At 32.7% G+C, this 15,091-nt stretch overlaps 1 protein-coding gene across 1 annotated transcript; it reads left to right on the top strand.

The window, feature by feature from the left end:
- The first annotated feature begins 216 nt into the window (after positions 1–216).
- Positions 217–14,176, top strand: LOC124365937 (UDP-glycosyltransferase UGT5-like). Its single transcript, XM_046822073.1, has 6 exons — positions 217–321; positions 2,836–3,079; positions 3,644–4,248; positions 4,324–4,549; positions 7,735–7,954; positions 12,787–14,176. The coding sequence occupies exons 2-6, from the start codon at positions 2,839–2,841 to the stop codon at positions 13,070–13,072; spliced, it is 1,578 nt and encodes a 525-aa protein (XP_046678029.1). The 5' UTR covers positions 217–321; positions 2,836–2,838; the 3' UTR covers positions 13,073–14,176.
- Positions 14,177–15,091: the final 915 nt, after the last annotated feature.

The raw sequence follows: 15,091 nt of genomic DNA, 5'->3' as shown, positions 1-15,091 counted from the left end.
TTAAAATAGTTTCTGCAGCATTTTTACCAAGTAAAAAACAAAATTTCACAGCTGCACGTTGTTCACTTAAACTTGCCATGACAAAAAACTAAACAAGAACAAAACAGGGTTAGCGAAAACAGTCACTACGACCGAACAGAATGCACTAGGACAACGGAACTGGGGTCACTGAGCTCGCAATGGGTTGCGCGACACACACGCCTAGCGGCAGGAATGTGTACTACACGCTGCCGGCTGCCAGCAATACAATTCCGGTTACTTTTGGGTACCCCCTCGTATGAGTGTGGCCTGCATTCAGCTGTAGCTCAGCTTTTAATACAAGTAAGGTTTGTCACATAACCTAAAATGCACTTGATTAACATGAATTGTCAGATAAAAATAACCAGATAGAAAACATATTAAAGATAATTTCTGTTATTATTGCTTTTAGTATATATTATATTTAACCTTCTTATAATAACTAATAGCAATCAGGGTTAATGTTATGAATTTACTTTATACAGTAAGAAGCAAAAAAATATTATAGAGATATCATGAATTTTTAAATTGGAATTGGCTGATTTGTCATGAAAGATTGGTTGTATTAGTAGATTAGAATCCTTCATGGGAAGAGATAAGTTGTTTCCTCAGAACATTTTTTAATAAATAGGCGCAAAAAATGTTGTTAAGAGTTCTTTAAAAACAAGTTTTAGTCTTTCACTATTAGTAGTAATAGCAAATAGTGAAAATGGAGTAAACATTTTTGTAACAATAATAATTGTTACAAAATATTCAACTCTAAATATTTAGGTACTGAAATTTATCAACTTTATAGTGTAAAAATAGTAATGGGGGCATATGGGTCCTTTAGAGAATGAGGATATCAAAGGGAGGATTAGTTTTTATTTATTTTATCCTGAAAGTAGACTGGCAAAATACAATGTTATTTCTGGCTCTTCCATTTCCTCTTGTTTTTTGTAGGATTTTACCACTCTATAAGTGTACTGTATGGAGAAACTTGTGCCAGTGCTCCATATTTCTGTAATCATCTATAAGTAAGTCCACCCCCTTGAACTCCCATTTCAGTTACAACTTTTATTTGTTTTTAAAATGTTCATTTAAAGTAATAAAACTAAGCACAGTTCCAGCATGAATCTGGCTCCTAACTTTTTCCTTTCCCTTTCATATTCAGAAAAAATAAAAATGTTTGAAATGAAATAAAAAAATATGGTTAGCTGCTGCCTTTTTCAAATTAATTGATATTTTGAAAAATGTAGATACTTGCTGCAAGTCACTGTTTATATAGTTTGCCTCTATAAATATTAACTCCAAATTGAACTGGTTGGTTAATGTCAAAGAATTAAATCAAGATTCAACAGTTGTTGCCTTTGGACATGCTGACATACAAATCAATTGATACAATTTGTGATGACACCAAAGCTGTTAATTATCCAGCAGAGTTTTTAAACTCATTCGATTTACCAGGCATGCCACCACATAATTTACAGTTAAGGGTCGGATCTCTAGTTATTTTCCTTCGTAATTTGGACCCACCAGGTTGTGCCACAGCACGCGATTAATTATTAAAAAAAGAATGAAAAACATTGTTGAAGCCGTCATTTAAAATGGCAAATTCCAATGTGAAAAAATATTACAACCATGGATCCCTATTGTACCCACTGATGTGTCAAGTCAATTTAAACATTTTCAATTTCCAATAAGATTGGCATATGCAATGACTATCAAAAAATCTCAGGGCCAAACGTTGTCTGATTGTAGGTTAGGTTTGAGCACACCACGATTTCACTTGGACAATTATACATGGCGTACTCTCGAGTGGGCAAACCATCCAGTTTGTTTGTGTTAGCTAAAGATGGGCTAACAAACAGTATTGTACACTCTATTGCGTTCAGGGATTGATGTAAATTAATAAAATTATCATAAGTATCATATATGAATATAATTATCAATACAGAATAAAATTTAATAAAATGAGAAAATATGAATGTTTAATGTTTTGCTATTTTTGTATTCTGTCATCGTTTACCGCACTCCATGCTTCTTCCACTCATACGCCACATCCTCGCATACTTACAATAATTTGTTCATTTCTTTCTATTAAAGTAATCTCTAACATGAATTTATATGGTAAAACAACGTTTGCCGGATCAGCTAGTTTATTTATAAACTTTTGAATGGGGAGTAGTTTTTAGCTCCCAAGGGGTAATATTCATTGAAGTTACACAGAAATTTTTGGTAAATGCTACCATTAGGACAACTGCAATAGGTTGATTTTGTATATAAAATCGGCAATGCATATAATGGAATAAAATTATAGTAGATATAGATTTTAAATGTTTGAAGTCACATGCATAGAAATGTTTGTAATTTATTAATTCTGCATTTATACGTCTATCTTGTCATGTTAAAACTAGGTTGTTCAGGAGACTCTTACTATAGTATTCTTGATTATTCTGAAATTGTAGCATACTATTGTATAATATTACAAATACCATATCATCACCATATCATCACTCTGTCAATGAAACACAACAATGGAGCTATAAATGTACACTCTTCCAAATACATTTAATAATTTTATTTATAAATGATTAAATGAACGTGTATATGAAACCTTTCATAGAATCAGAAAATACTCACAGACAATCAACCGTGCAAATTTTGTAAGAAGTAATCATAATGTTCAAAAATACTTTGATGATGTGCACTAAAATGAAAAATATTTTTTAGGCAGCATTGTAATAAATAGAATAAACCTAGACAAAATGTAATTCAGAGAGACAACATATCATCCTTAAGTAAAATTTTGATAGCTAATTTTAATGTTTTTATTAGGTCATGAAAGGTTCGTTTCTGCTGTCAGTCGTGCTTCTCCAAGCACTGGGCTGTGGTCTTGGGGCAAGGATACTGGTTGTGCTACCGTTTCCTGCCAGGAGTCACTTTTTCTTCTTGTCAGCCATCTTGAAAGCCTTGTCTCAGAGAGGACATCACATTGTTGAATATAGCCCCTTCCCTCCTAGTAAACCTCTTCCTAACTACACCCACGTCGAGGTCCATACATTCCTTGAGGATCTTGTCAGTGAGTGATAGAATTATGATTTAAATAGTATTAATCACTAGTAATTTATATCTGTGGTATTTATCTCTAAATGTTCTTTGGCAACTACAAGTGATTTAAGAATGTTTTCACTATAATTGCTAATGTTGTGTTTAATTTTATTCACTTTGTTCACTGATGTTAACCCTAGATTGTGTGATAACCATCTGATAAGGCTCAAAATTTTCCCTTGCTTTTAAGTTTTCAGATCTTTTAGAAAGTAATTTAAGATTAATATAATATTAAGTTGTAAGTGAGGACCTGCTTGCCACATTTTATAAGAGCTCTAAGACGCACTTCTTTGATATTTACGAGTTGTTTTTAACATATTACTGTCCTCCTGTAGGGTTTAAATTGTTTATCAATGTTTTTAAAATTTCAAACACTCTCACCAACTCTTTAGGAGATATTGAGGTTAAAAAGGGGATTTCAGTTTTATGGGGAGTAATTTAAGAAGTAAGGTTAGCCTCAGTGAAGTGTTTAGAAGTTTAAAAAAATTTCAGATCCCCTTGGAGAACATAATCATAAACGTTTTTATTGTTACAGATGATTGGAGTTTTGAAGAATTTGAGGAAATGGCCCAAAAGGACCAGCCGGTTGTTGGTTTAGGATTTATGAGTATATGGAACATTTCAAGTGCAGTGTGTGCAGAAGCATTTCAACATGAAAACTTTAAAAAACTTATCAACTCCAATGAAAAATTTGATCTTGTAATCACAGAATCTTCATTTGGACAAGAATCGATGCTTGTTTTTGGACACAGATTTAGTGCACCAACAGTGACTCTGCAGACATTCTCCTCCTGGAGTGGTATTAACAAGAATGCAGGAAATGCCTTATCAATCGCTTTCATCCCTGATATCATCTCATATATAGCCTCAGATCAAATGTCTTTCCATGAGAGATTCTTGAACTTCATCTCTACTGTGACGACCCTCTTTATGTACTACAATCACCAGCTTCCATTACAAGACAATGTACTGAAAGAGAACTACAAGCTGGATGCTCCCCCTGTAGCTGACATGGTTAGCAATGTCTCGCTGTACCTCATCAACACTCATCCTACCGTGGAGTATGCGCAACCTTACACTCCAAATATCATTCCTGTTGGAGGAATTGTAATAGAACCTGACAGAACATCTCTTCCTCAGGTGATTTTCTTTTTGCTTCCTTTATAATTCCTTTGAGAATAAAATGTCTCAACTCACAGCTGCCTCTTTTTTCAGGACATCAAGAAATTCATGGATGGAGCATCCAAAGAGGGGGTGATTTACTTCAGTTTGGGAACCTTAGTGCCTATTCATCGTATGCCAAAAGAAAAGTTGCAAATGTTTGTGAATGTCTTCAGTAAACTAAAGCAAAAAGTGCTGTGGAGGATTAATCTTGACACCATACCTGGCCTCTCTGCTAATGTGAAGCTTACAAAATGGGTTCCTCAACCAGGGGTCTTAGGTAAAATGTAACCTGTTTAGACTAAATTTAGTACAACTTTTGTACACATAAAATATAATTATAGAATTATTTACTGGTATCAGGGTGACCAACATCAATATATTTTGTGCAAGAATTAATATGTTGTCTCTTGTTAATGATAGGTTAGCATCTCAATTTTCATCCTGAGGGCCAAGTTGTAATAATGCTGAATAAGGACCGTATACAGGAACGGTAAAACTATCAGACGTTTTTAAATTTATAATATTTTTAATATTTATGAACGTTTCTGCATGTTTATTGTTTCTTAAATAGTAAAGGAGATGTAAATTAATGAAAAACATAATAAAAAACACAAATGGAATGATTTACAAGTTGAAAATGGCATCAAATTAATGGTTTATTTATTACCGTGTATAATTGTCTCAGTAAAGCTATTAAACACTTTTCAAATCATCTCATTTGGTATTAAAGCAATTACTGGGTGACAGGGTTTATTTGCGTACATTTTTGAAGTCACAAAAGAAAAAAGACACAAACACAGAAATCAGGCTAACATGTGGCTAAAAAAATACATTACCATTTCAAAAGATGATATGGCCACAAAATCTTCTAAAGTAATCCAAGCAAAATGTGATGTATGGGCAGTTGCTTTGTCTTTCAACCAAATTATTTTAAAGCTATTTATTGTCTTTTCAGTTTATAGGAAAAGCTGGTCCAAAATTCTCAGGTAACGTTCTTGTTTTAACTGTACAGTTTGCCCATTTAATGGAAAAAATTATGCATATCTTGGTTAACCCATACTACTCTATAATTTTGGCACTATGCAGAGGGCGCATGATATTTATGCGAATTTGAATCCAACCAATACCAATCATTGTTTTATTGATGTGCCCATTAAAATAAAAATTAACACCCATTTCAATAATTTTGTCATTACTTAATACTATCCATTAAATCAATCATCATCTGTCCAGAAACTTTCTGATTTACTTTGTAGAATCATCACTTTTAAAATACATCTTAACAACAAACACCTGATGTACACAGGACCTAGGTATTCTGATATCAAAAGTAAGTTTGAAAATACACTATTCCCCATTATTCTCCTTCACACAACTGCTCAACTGTACACAGACAAAACTTGTCAGATACTTTTGCCATTCCCTGTATAGCAAGTATACTTTTGAATGAAACCACATGCCTCAAAGCAGTTAATAAAACCTTTGCAAATCTGTATTAAATGATAACAATTTTATCAAACAAACATTTTGGTTTGTTTTTTCTTATTTTTCTAGTGTGTTGTGCTCTGTTACATTCTCCAACCCATGTATGATAGATTCTGATGCTTTATTATTTAGTGTAACAGAAGAAGTTGGTTGTAATTTAATGTTTTTGTACATTAGTATTACCCTCTACAATAACGGTTTTTGTTTCAGTTTGGAATCAATGCCCATCAATTTAATAGTGTGTAGCTCCCATACTCTTTTTACTCATGTACAAAATGTAAGAGTTGAGCGAAATGTAAATTTATACCCTCCTATATACAGGGTGATTGAAAAGTAAGATGCACCCCCTCTTTACTTGTTTATTATTTTAGATATGTGAAATCTGTTTGTGGCACTCTTACTACCTACAAAGGGTTACACTAATAATGATAGTTTTAAAATTTTTGACTGTCAGGGGAAGTGAGGTGGTGGTTAACTAAAAATTTTCAACTAGCACTTATAGTCATGTAAAATATAATTTTAAAGGTCTTGGTTAGTCAATATCAAATACACTTAAAGAATTGAAATCGAACCACCCTAAAAGAAATGGCAGCCCAAAACGTAACTGAGTATTATTGTGATTCATAACGTAGAGACTAATGCCTAATTTAACAAATAATGAAAAATCAAGTAAGACAAAACTTAATTGCAGATAAGTATTGTCTTATTAGGAAGGGAGCAGTTGGGAAAAATAATACCCTCTTGCTTATCTGATTCTTAACTTGTGCAATGCTTTTATCGAATCAGTTTTCCCAAAAATCAGTTCGCTTGAAAGGTCTTACTTATTTAGTTACCAAATACTGAGTTTCTACTGAGTTTAGTTGTAGTTTTTAATTCACAGTGTGATGTAGCTATATTATTATTACGATAACACCCCAAACTTAATGTTTTAATGTGTAATCCAGTAACTCCTGTTTTGGAACGAATCAAAATAGATATAAAAACAGCTGAGCATTATTGGTCAGCTGAGCATTGTTGGTCAGCTGAGCATTGTTGGCAGAATTGAGATAACTTTTTAAACTTTGAAGAAGTAGTTATGCTTTTTAGTATACATGTTTGGTTTCCCAATGTGTTTTATAACCTATGTTTGGGTTACCTTCATTTATTGAGAACTTATTGAGAATATAGTAGGTCTGATTACTTATGCTAAAAGGTACCAGGGATACCTCAGATATGGTGATAATCGAATAATACAGAGATTGCAATAAAATATCGTAATTAACAGAAAACCCTAATATTTATTAATAAAACTTGTTAATTTATATAATACATTACTATATTACTCTCCCTTACACAGAATAAAAATTATAGAAAATGTTACTTGCCAAAGATTTTTGCTATAAGCTCTTGCCTCTTTTCTTGACTGCAATATTGCACCAATGCTGAATGAATATTTCATCTTGCGCAGTGCCCCCCCCCCCCCCCTCTTGCTGATTGTTGTAACCTTTAGCTGCTTCCAAGACCATCAACTATTATATTGTCTCCTCCTTCATTTTGATGATAGTTGACCACATCGGTCATATCCTTGTTTGTCATTTGGTAATGTTGGTTGTCAGTATGTCACTCTTTGATGTTTTCATTGATAATAGTTATTTATTACCCAGCTGTAACCAAAGGCACATTTTAACCTTGCATCCTAATTGCTTGAACTAGCAATGGCCAGTATAGCCATGCAAAACACATAAGGCGCTGTAACGTTCCATACCTTCGCACATCAAAAACAACTTAACAGATTTTCACTAATAATAAGTTTTTTTAATTAAGTTACCTTGCATAACCAATCTACTGGTTACTGTATAGCTAATACTAGAAATGTAATGTGAACAGGACATAGGAGGTTAAACACAACAAAATGGGCATTTTGAAGAAAACTAGGAAATTACCATTTATATAAATCTAAAACTATAATATACTATTTTAATTTTTTTGTTATTTCAGCTCATCCAAATTGTGTTTTGTTCTTGACACATGGGGGGCTGTTTGGACAACAGGAAGCCATGCATGCAGGAGTACCAACTGTTAATATTCCGTTTTTTGGAGATCACCCATACAATGCCAAGTTTGCGGAGCATCGTGGCATCGGAGTCAAACTTATGTTTAACGATTTGTCCGATGAAACTATCTCCACTGCTATTAGAACCGTCCTGGACAATCCAAAGTAAGCCGTAGCCATAAAGATAATGGTGGGATACCAAAAATACAATTCAGCCATTTGTAAAGTTATCAAGAATGTACAATTAATATTTATATTAATCAATATTCAAATCAATTCTTAAGTAAAATTGTCAGTTCCTTTTACTTACCGTATTAAAATACCAATGATATTTTCAATCTAACCCTTATATACAGGGTGAGTCATAAATATGGTAAAATATTTTAAGACGTGATTGTAGAGCTAAAAATAAGAAAAAAATGTTATATAAAGGTAGGTCCGGAAACGCTCCATTCGTGAGTAATGGCTGGCAAAAGATTTTGCTTTGTTTTCAGTTCACCTGGTGGAATTAAGTGATTCTGAAATGTTTTGTTTTTACTTTTTAACTCAAATAAGGTGGATTTATAAAAAAAAGCACCTTAAAAATAAAATACAACCACTCTAGAGGTTGTAGTGTAAACAGTTTTTGAGAAAAAGTATGAAATTCGCCAAAAATCTATTAACAAAAATACCGTCTTAAATGTTTGATGTCCAATAACATTGTTAAATGACCAATAAACAAATTGTTTTTCCTAATACAGATTGTAGAGAATTTTATTCTGAAAACAACCATAAGAAGCAAAGTTGTAAAATGTGTAAAAAAGCTATGAAATTGACTCCTCACGTATTACAGTACACAACAAACTTTTGCTGTTTTATGATAAGGAATTAGTATCTGATTGGTAACAGCTGGTAATAATTAATCATTTAAACAACAGCTGCTTAAACATTTTTAAATAATACATAATCAGCTGGGGATTTATTATTAGATGACATATGTCACCTCATTGTTGAACAAAACAACAAACTTTAAAGATACTGTATGTTTGTGTTAAGTATTCTAACCAGTTATTTTCATCCATTTTATTAGTAATTTTGTGTTGTGTGTTTCATTTATTAAAAATGGAAAGTAATATTCATGTGTATTCAAACTCTGAATTAGCAGACATGCATTTAATGTATGGTTTGGGACGCTGCAATAGTACTGCAGCAAGACGTCTGTATCAAGAGAACTTTCCTAACCGCAGGTGTCCAAGCGCAAAATTCTTTGCCACTATTCATCAACGCCTATCTGAAACAGGTTCTTTGAAGTCTTCAGAGCATAGTAATGAAGGCATCGCCCGATCATGTAAGACTGTTGAATTAGAAGAGTTGGTTCTTAATGAAAATTCTGATTATCCTGAAAAGAGCACTAGAGAATTGTTACTACAGTTCAATGTCAGCCAATCTAGTATTCAGAGAATACTACACAAGTACTAGTTACACCCATACCACTTCCAGCATGTCCAAACTCTTTAGCTCCCCGTGTTATTTTTTGTCAATGGCTTCTCGGAAAATGTGCTGATTCAAACTTTTTAAATACAATTTTGTTTACCAACGAGGCTCACTTTACAAGGACAGCTATCATTAACTTCCATAACAACCACACTTGGGCAGACAGAAATCCTCATGCTATCAAACCTAATCGCCCACAACATCAGTTTTCAGCAAATGTTTGGGCTAGAATCTTAGCAGATCATTTAGTCGTATTCGTGCCTCCTCCCTGGCTTAATGGCTGGGTGTACTTGAACTTTTTAAGAGACGAGCTACCTAATCTGCTTGATGATGTACCTCTGCATTTGCGCCAAAACATGTGGTTTATGCATGACGGGGCACCTGCCCACTACTCTCTGGCTGTTCGTGGACACCTAAATGAGAGTTTCACAAATCAATGGATAGGCCGAGGTGGACCAGTTTCATGGCCAGCAAGATCACCGGACTTAAATCCTTTGGAATTTTACCTTTGGGGACATTTAAAAACTTTTTACTCTTCCCTAATAGATACCATTGAAGAACTCCGATTAAACATTTTTAATGGAATAGAAACCGTTAAGCAGACACCTGGAGCTTTTGAACGGGTCCGAAACTCGATGAGAAGACGCCTGAACACGTGCATTTTGAACAACGGAGGTCATTTTGAGCATCATCTTTAATCTTCCTGTGAAACTTAAATCGATTGTAGATATGTTTATTGTATTTAACCCTTTTAGTGCCAACGTCCTAAAATTAGGACGTTGGATAATTGTATGAAGATTGCCAGCGTCCTATTTTTAGGACGTTTTGTAAAAAAAAAGATTAAAAATATATTTAGTAATTAAAATAAACATATCAGTAGTGTTTTGGAATCACAATAAAACAATCTTTCCAATTATTACTTTGTTTAACTTAATTTTTTTTAATTTACTTTAATTTTACTTTTTTAATTTTTTAAAAAAAGTAAAAAAAACAAGCAAAAAAACTGTTGTGTTTGTAGTGTTGAGAGCCCTAAAGGAGGAGGAAAAAGAAAAAAAATCCTTGTATATGTGTGTTAAGTGCAAGAGAGGGGTGCACACAAAGTGTTACCCTTCACACTTCTGCTGAGTTTTTTGTTTATGATTTTTCTATGTGTACATATATGTAAATAGTTACTTGTTATTTTTAGTGTTTATAAGTGAACAATTAATTTTTATTCTTTCAAAAACAAGATACGATAATGAAAAGTGAAAATATTTGCAAGGTTGACTAACTAATATTGTTATAGTAACCAGAAACATTAGTTGACATTTAATTCACAAAATGGAATATTTTCCTGGTAAGTAAAATTTTACATGTTTTTTTAAGTTAGCATTTTCAAATTTTGAGATTTTGTTCAGAATTAAATGAGGAATTGAGTCATGTACCTAATGTTGTGCTAATGTGATTTTGTCTGTACTGTATTTCAAGTCAAACTCAAAAAATATATATTCTTTTTATTTTTTAATGAGTATTTTTTACCATAAAAAAATAAATAAACAAATTTGGTTGTATAATTAATTATATTTTTGAAAAATACAATTATCTAGGAGTAATATAAAAAAAGAAATAGGAATTTATCTTAAAAAATGGTCCAGTTAGAGTTTTTTAAAGAAAATGAGTAATTTTTTGCCAAAAGTGGCTGGCAATCTTGGTACAGACAGGTGTGTGAAGGCCTGGCACTTTCAGTATAACTGTAACAAATTATGCTTGGCACTAAAAGGGTTAAAAATACAATTTCGAACTAAAAAATGTTTGTTTTTCACTAGCTGTTACCAATCAGATACTCATTCCTTATTATAAAACAGCAAAAGTTTGCTGTGTAGTGTAATACGTGAAGAGTCAATTTCATAGCTTTTTTACACATTTAGTTAACTTTGCTTATTATGGTTGTTTTCAGAATTAAATTCTCTACAATCTGTAGTAGGAAAAACAATTTGTTTATTGGTTATTTAACAATGTTATTGGACATCAAGCATTTAAGACGGTATTTTTGTTATTAGATTTCTCGAAAATTTCATACTTTTTCTCAAAAACTGTTCACACTACAACCTCTAGAGTGGTTGTATTTGATTTTTCAGATGATTTTCCTTATAAATCCACCTTAATTGAGTTAAAAAGTAAGAACAAAACATTTCAGAATCACTTAATTTCACCAAGTGAACTGAAAACAAAGCAAAATCTTTCGCCAGCCATTACTTACGAATGGAGCGTTTCCAGACCTACCTTTATATAACATCTTTTTTTATTTTTAGCTCTACAATCACGTCTTGAAATATTTTACCATATTTCTGACTCACTCTGTATTTTCACCTGTTATACTAAAAACTATTTTAAAGCTGTTTTTGAGAAAAATTCCTTTAGAGAATACTATGAGACATCCAAAATCCTATCTCTATTCTTGGTTGGAAAAAATATCCCATAAGTAAGCTTAAGACTTCTTAGAGTGATGTTTCTAATGCTCATAGTTTGGTCCTTAAAAAATAATCCTAGCTGATGTCTGGAAGCTGATCTGTTACTGTAAGATGTGGTATTGAACATGTTATAACACGTCAATACTCTACTTTAGGTACCTATAGAATACAACAGATATTATTTACAACCATTTCTCACTCTTAAATGTCACCCAAACTCAATCTTTGCTCTTGGAAAAGAAACTTAAACCATTAACTCTCATTCTGTCACACATTCTTCATGTGGGACCCATGTCTCCATATGTTTATCTCTACTTTAATTTGATCTGTGGACAGAATTACTACCATACATGGAAGTATAGATAGTATAGCAAGAATAATTAAATTCCTAGGGTTTCAGTTAAGAAGCAATGTGCACTTTCAGAAGATGTTTGTGGAAAACAGCTTCCAAAGTGGGGGGAGAATGTTCCATTTTTATCATGAGAGACTTATGTCTTTATATGTTTATTTGTATTACTCTTCTCCTGCCACATGGTTTTGTTTGCTGTATATGTTTTATTATGAAGAAGATAGGAGCACATGCACACCACATATCACATAACAGGCTTGGATGGGGTTGCTTGTAAAACTTCAAATCTATAGCTCTTTTCATTCTCGAAATGTCCCAGACAGATGGACATATAATAATTCAGAAGAGAAATTTTGAATTTCCCGACAGACAGAAAGAGAAATTTGTCAGTTACTGAGAGATTGGTTTCAATGACACAGCTAAATGCCATGATTGGACATGCACCATTATAGAACTCATTCTTGTCTAATTATAAATGAAGTTTTATGGCAAATTTATAGATAAAACCTTTCTTGAGATATCTCGCCACATGATACATTAAAATTTGTGTTCATTGGTTTGACCCAATATGTGCCTTTTGACTCAGTCGGTAATGCACACATCTCTTAATATTTCTATCAAATTGCTACAAAGTAGGATACTATCAGTGTGGCTATGCATATAATTTGTTCGTTGTGCAGGATACTGGCAGTAGTGGGTTAAAACATTCTTATATTTTGTTCCAGGTACAAAGAGAATGCTCAGCGAATATCTCGTATATTCCGGGACAGACCAATGTCCCCAGCTGACTCAGCAGTGTTCTGGGTGGAGTATGTGCTGAGGCATGGAGGAGCTCATCACCTGAGATCTGCTGCCACACAACTGTCCTGGTACCAGCTGGCTCTCCTGGACATCCTGGCAGTTGTCGTGGCTGTCATTGTCATCCTTTGCTTTGTCTTAAGGAGGATATACTCATTATTGTTCGTCTGGAAGAAACAACCAAAAGTGACAAAAAAGAAAAAGGAAAATTAAGATAACACCACCTTATGAAGACTACGAAGTACTCGAGTCTTCTTCCGAATGTGTCCCTTGAAGCTAAACACTCTGAATACAAAATCGAAATTTTGAAATAATTAATCATGTAGATTTAATTCTTAAGAAGTGTATTATAGTTATTTACTGAACTTTCTTGTTATGGTAACAATAACCCATAAGGTTGAAGTCAATTATGGCATAAGCTTTGGCGAATTATTTCAATTTTAATGAGGCATGTTCTGATATAGTTCTTTACATTGATTTTAGCTAACACTGTGCTACAAATTACACACAGTGAGTATGGAAAAGATGTTCATTATCAACATTTAAAGTGAAAGCTATATGTTATATTCTTCATAACACATTATTTTATCTTTAACTACTAGATTTTTTAAGAAAATAAGCCTTGCATCCATATGAAGATTGTGTGGCAGAAACATAGTATTTGATTATGTGTGGCATTTGAATGTTTCTGTTGTGTGTCCCTTGATAGCAAAAACAGGATGTTTCAAGTGCCTTCATATTTTAACATTGGATGAGATCTGATAATGAATGTTTTAAAATGTAATGTTGTTGTTGATCTTGGAATGTTGTAAAAATTAAAGGTACCATAATACACAAGAGACCTGTCACAAGACTGAAACAAAATAATTGTTGAATAACACATGAAATCAGGTAGAAAATAATTGTTAGTAATATAAAATGTCCTTATTAGCAATGAGATATTTAGGGAGTTCTTTACTATCTACTTGTTTTAAATTAGTTAAATAATTGTCTTTCCATATAAAGAGGTTTTTTTAAGATAATGAGGTAAAGGTGGGAAATGGAGAAGTTATTCAAACCTCTAAAGTACCTCCCAGGTTTAATTCAAGATAACAGTCAAATTGTATACTCTGTATTCTGAAGACATGACTTAAAGAGATTATAATCTAGAAAATTCAATCCAGAGTAGACTTATAATCTGTTTCGTTTCCTACTGAGGAATTACCTACTTATTAGTAATCCAACAGTAATGTAAAACTTTAATGTAAGTTGCGCTAGATCTTCATCGGCTTATTCAGTACAATTTGTTGTTTTTTCTAATAAATATTATTCTGGATCTGAATGATACTTTATTTACTAACGGTCATGACATTACACAACTTAAATAATAAATAACAAAAATACAAAAGTAACATATAGTACTATATAAAACAATGTGAAAAAATGATTATGATTTTAAGACACGTCAAATATCTGAATATAACTAGAAGATTATTAACCCTTTAAGGAGTATGGACGTCATATGACGTCTTCTTTTGATAGGCAAAAATGAGTAATGGATGAAATCCAAAAAATTACCAAAAGGAGTAAAAAATGAAAATTTTTAAAATCTCTTAAAGAATGTTTATTTACATTTGGAAGCTTAATAAAAAATGACTATGTGTTCTACAAATCAATATTTCAGTACTTTTTCAAAATCAAATGTGTTATTTCCTCACTACGGCAGACTTAATCAATGTTGTCTGCCATTTGGACAACAGTAACAAACTAGATGGTTGCTCAACAAATATGTCACTCTCACAAGATAAATACAGCCACAGTATGCAGTATACAAGGATTTGCTAGAATAATGTTGCGGCATAATCTGACATCAAAGCGATGCGCGCGACGCGACCTTGAGTCAGACTCTTCTCCCAGGTGGCTATTGTGATCTGGTGATAAAATCAGATTACAAGTGAATGTGAGCACAACATGGAAGTTAAGTATGTTTCTGATAGGTGGAACCACTTTACAGACTAATACACTTAAAGGCAATCAGTAATAGCAATGCATTTACGATAATACAAAAATACAGAGGCTAAATGTCATATGACGTCCCTACTCCTTTTGGCCACTATAAGAATATACGTCATATGACGTCCACACTTATTATGTAGAGTTTATATGCACTCCTTAAAGGGTTAAAATTTTAATTTTCTAATTGAAGATACCTTTATAGTTAAATAATCATGGATGGGTCATACAAATTGATTG

Source organism: Homalodisca vitripennis, chromosome 7, assembly GCF_021130785.1.
Source record: "Homalodisca vitripennis isolate AUS2020 chromosome 7, UT_GWSS_2.1, whole genome shotgun sequence".
Taxonomy (NCBI): Eukaryota; Metazoa; Arthropoda; class Insecta; order Hemiptera; family Cicadellidae; genus Homalodisca; species Homalodisca vitripennis.
This window is presented reverse-complemented; position numbering and strand designations above follow the sequence as displayed.